The 1,673-nt window shown below is 57.9% G+C and overlaps 1 protein-coding gene across 1 annotated transcript in view; it reads left to right on the top strand.

Moving 5' to 3' along the window:
* Window positions 1-2: 2 nt before the first annotated feature.
* Window positions 3-1,673, top strand: part of KBTBD6 (kelch repeat and BTB (POZ) domain containing 6) — a gene marked incomplete at its 5' end in the record, with an annotated part of 4,487 nt that continues 2,816 nt past the window's right edge. Inside the window, one exon of the mRNA XM_010846181.1 lies at window positions 3-1,670. Coding sequence (XP_010844483.1) covers window positions 3-1,670 — 1,668 coding nt within the window. The remainder of the gene's footprint in view (window positions 1,671-1,673) is intronic.

The raw sequence follows: 1,673 nt of genomic DNA, 5'->3' as shown, positions 1-1,673 counted from the left end.
CTTCGCGCTCTCGCCGCCTCGCCAGTCCCCGCGGTGGGAAGCGCCCCAAAAGGGTTCACAAACCCACGGTTTCAGCTTTTTTCACGGGCCCGGAGGAGCTGAAGGACACGGGCCATTCTGCAGCCCTGCTGGCCCAGCTCAAGTCCTTTTACGACGCGCGGCTGCTCTGCGATGTGACCATCGAGGTGGTCACCCCCGGCAGCGGGCCCGGCACCGGCCGCCTCTTCCCCTGCAACCGTAACGTGCTGGCGGCCGCGTGTCCCTACTTCAAGAGTATGTTCACCGGCGGCATGTACGAGAGCCATCAGACGAACGTGACCATGCACGACGTGGACGCCGAGTCCTTCGAGGTGCTGGTCGATTACTGCTACACCGGTCGCGTGTCCCTGAGTGAATCGAACGTGGAGCGCCTTTATGCAGCCTCCGACATGCTGCAGCTGGAGTACGTGCGGGAAGCCTGTGCCTCCTTCCTAGCCCGCCGCCTTGACCTGGCCAACTGCACGGCCATCTTCAAGTTTGCTGATGCCTTCGGCCATCGCAAGCTGCGGTCGCAGGCGCAGTCCTTTATAGCCCACAACTTCAAGCAGCTCAGCCAGATGAGTCCAATTCGCGAAGAGTCCCTGGCAGATCTGACCCTGGCCCAGCTGCTGACCGTCCTGCGCCTGGACAGTCTCAACATCGAGCACGAGCAGACCGTGTGTCATGTGGCGGTGCAGTGGTTGGAGGCGGCTCCCAAGGAGCGGGGTCCCAGCGCTGCAGAAGTTTTCAAGTGTGTCCGCTGGACCCACTTCTCTGACGAAGATCGGGGCTACGTGGAAGAGCTGCTGACCAACACCGTGGTGAAGAAGTACTGTCTGGACCTTGTTGAAGGGGCCCGGCAGATGCGGTATGGTGACATGTTGTGCAAGTCTCTGGTCCCCAAACCAGAGAGCAGCGGTGTTAGCAGTGGCAGCAGTGTTGTTAGCTGCGTTGGTGGTGGCGGTGGTGGTGGCGGTGGCGGTAGCAGCAGTGTTGTTAGCATTGTTCTTAGCGGCGGCGGAAGCAGCAGCTCCGTTGTGCCCATGTCTGATCATCTACCCCAGAGGTTAGGTGTGTATGCCAAGAAGATGGTGATCTTCTTTGGCCATCCCAGAGATCCCTTTCTGTGCTGTGACCCATACTCGGGGGACATTTACAAAGTGCCATCACCTCTGACCTGCCTTGCTCACACTAGGACTGTGACCACCTTAGCTGTCTGTGTCTCTCCAGACCATGACATTTATCTGGCCGCCCAGCCCAGGAAGGACCTCTGGGTGTATAAACCAGCCCAGAATAGTTGGCAGCAGCTTGCTGATCGCCTGCTCTGCCGGGAGGGCATGGACGTGGCATACCTCAATGGCTATATCTACATCCTGGGTGGTCGGGACCCCATTACCGGCATTAAACTGAAGGAGGTGGAGTGCTACAGTGTCCAGAGGAACCAGTGGGCACTGGTGGCTCCGCTGCCCCATTCCTTTATTTCCTTTGACCTGATGGTCATTCAGAACTATCTGTATGCTCTCAACAGTAAGCGCATGTTCTGCTTTGATCCCAGCCACAATATGTGGCTGAAGTGCGTTTCTCTGAAGCGCAATGATTTTCAGGAAGCCTGTGTCTTCAATGATGAGATATACTGCATCTGCGACATCCCTGTC

The sequence above is a fragment of the Bison bison genome, unplaced genomic scaffold, assembly GCF_000754665.1.
Source record: "Bison bison bison isolate TAMUID 2011002044 unplaced genomic scaffold, Bison_UMD1.0 scf7180017864232, whole genome shotgun sequence".
Taxonomy (NCBI): Eukaryota; Metazoa; Chordata; class Mammalia; order Artiodactyla; family Bovidae; genus Bison; species Bison bison.
This window is presented reverse-complemented; position numbering and strand designations above follow the sequence as displayed.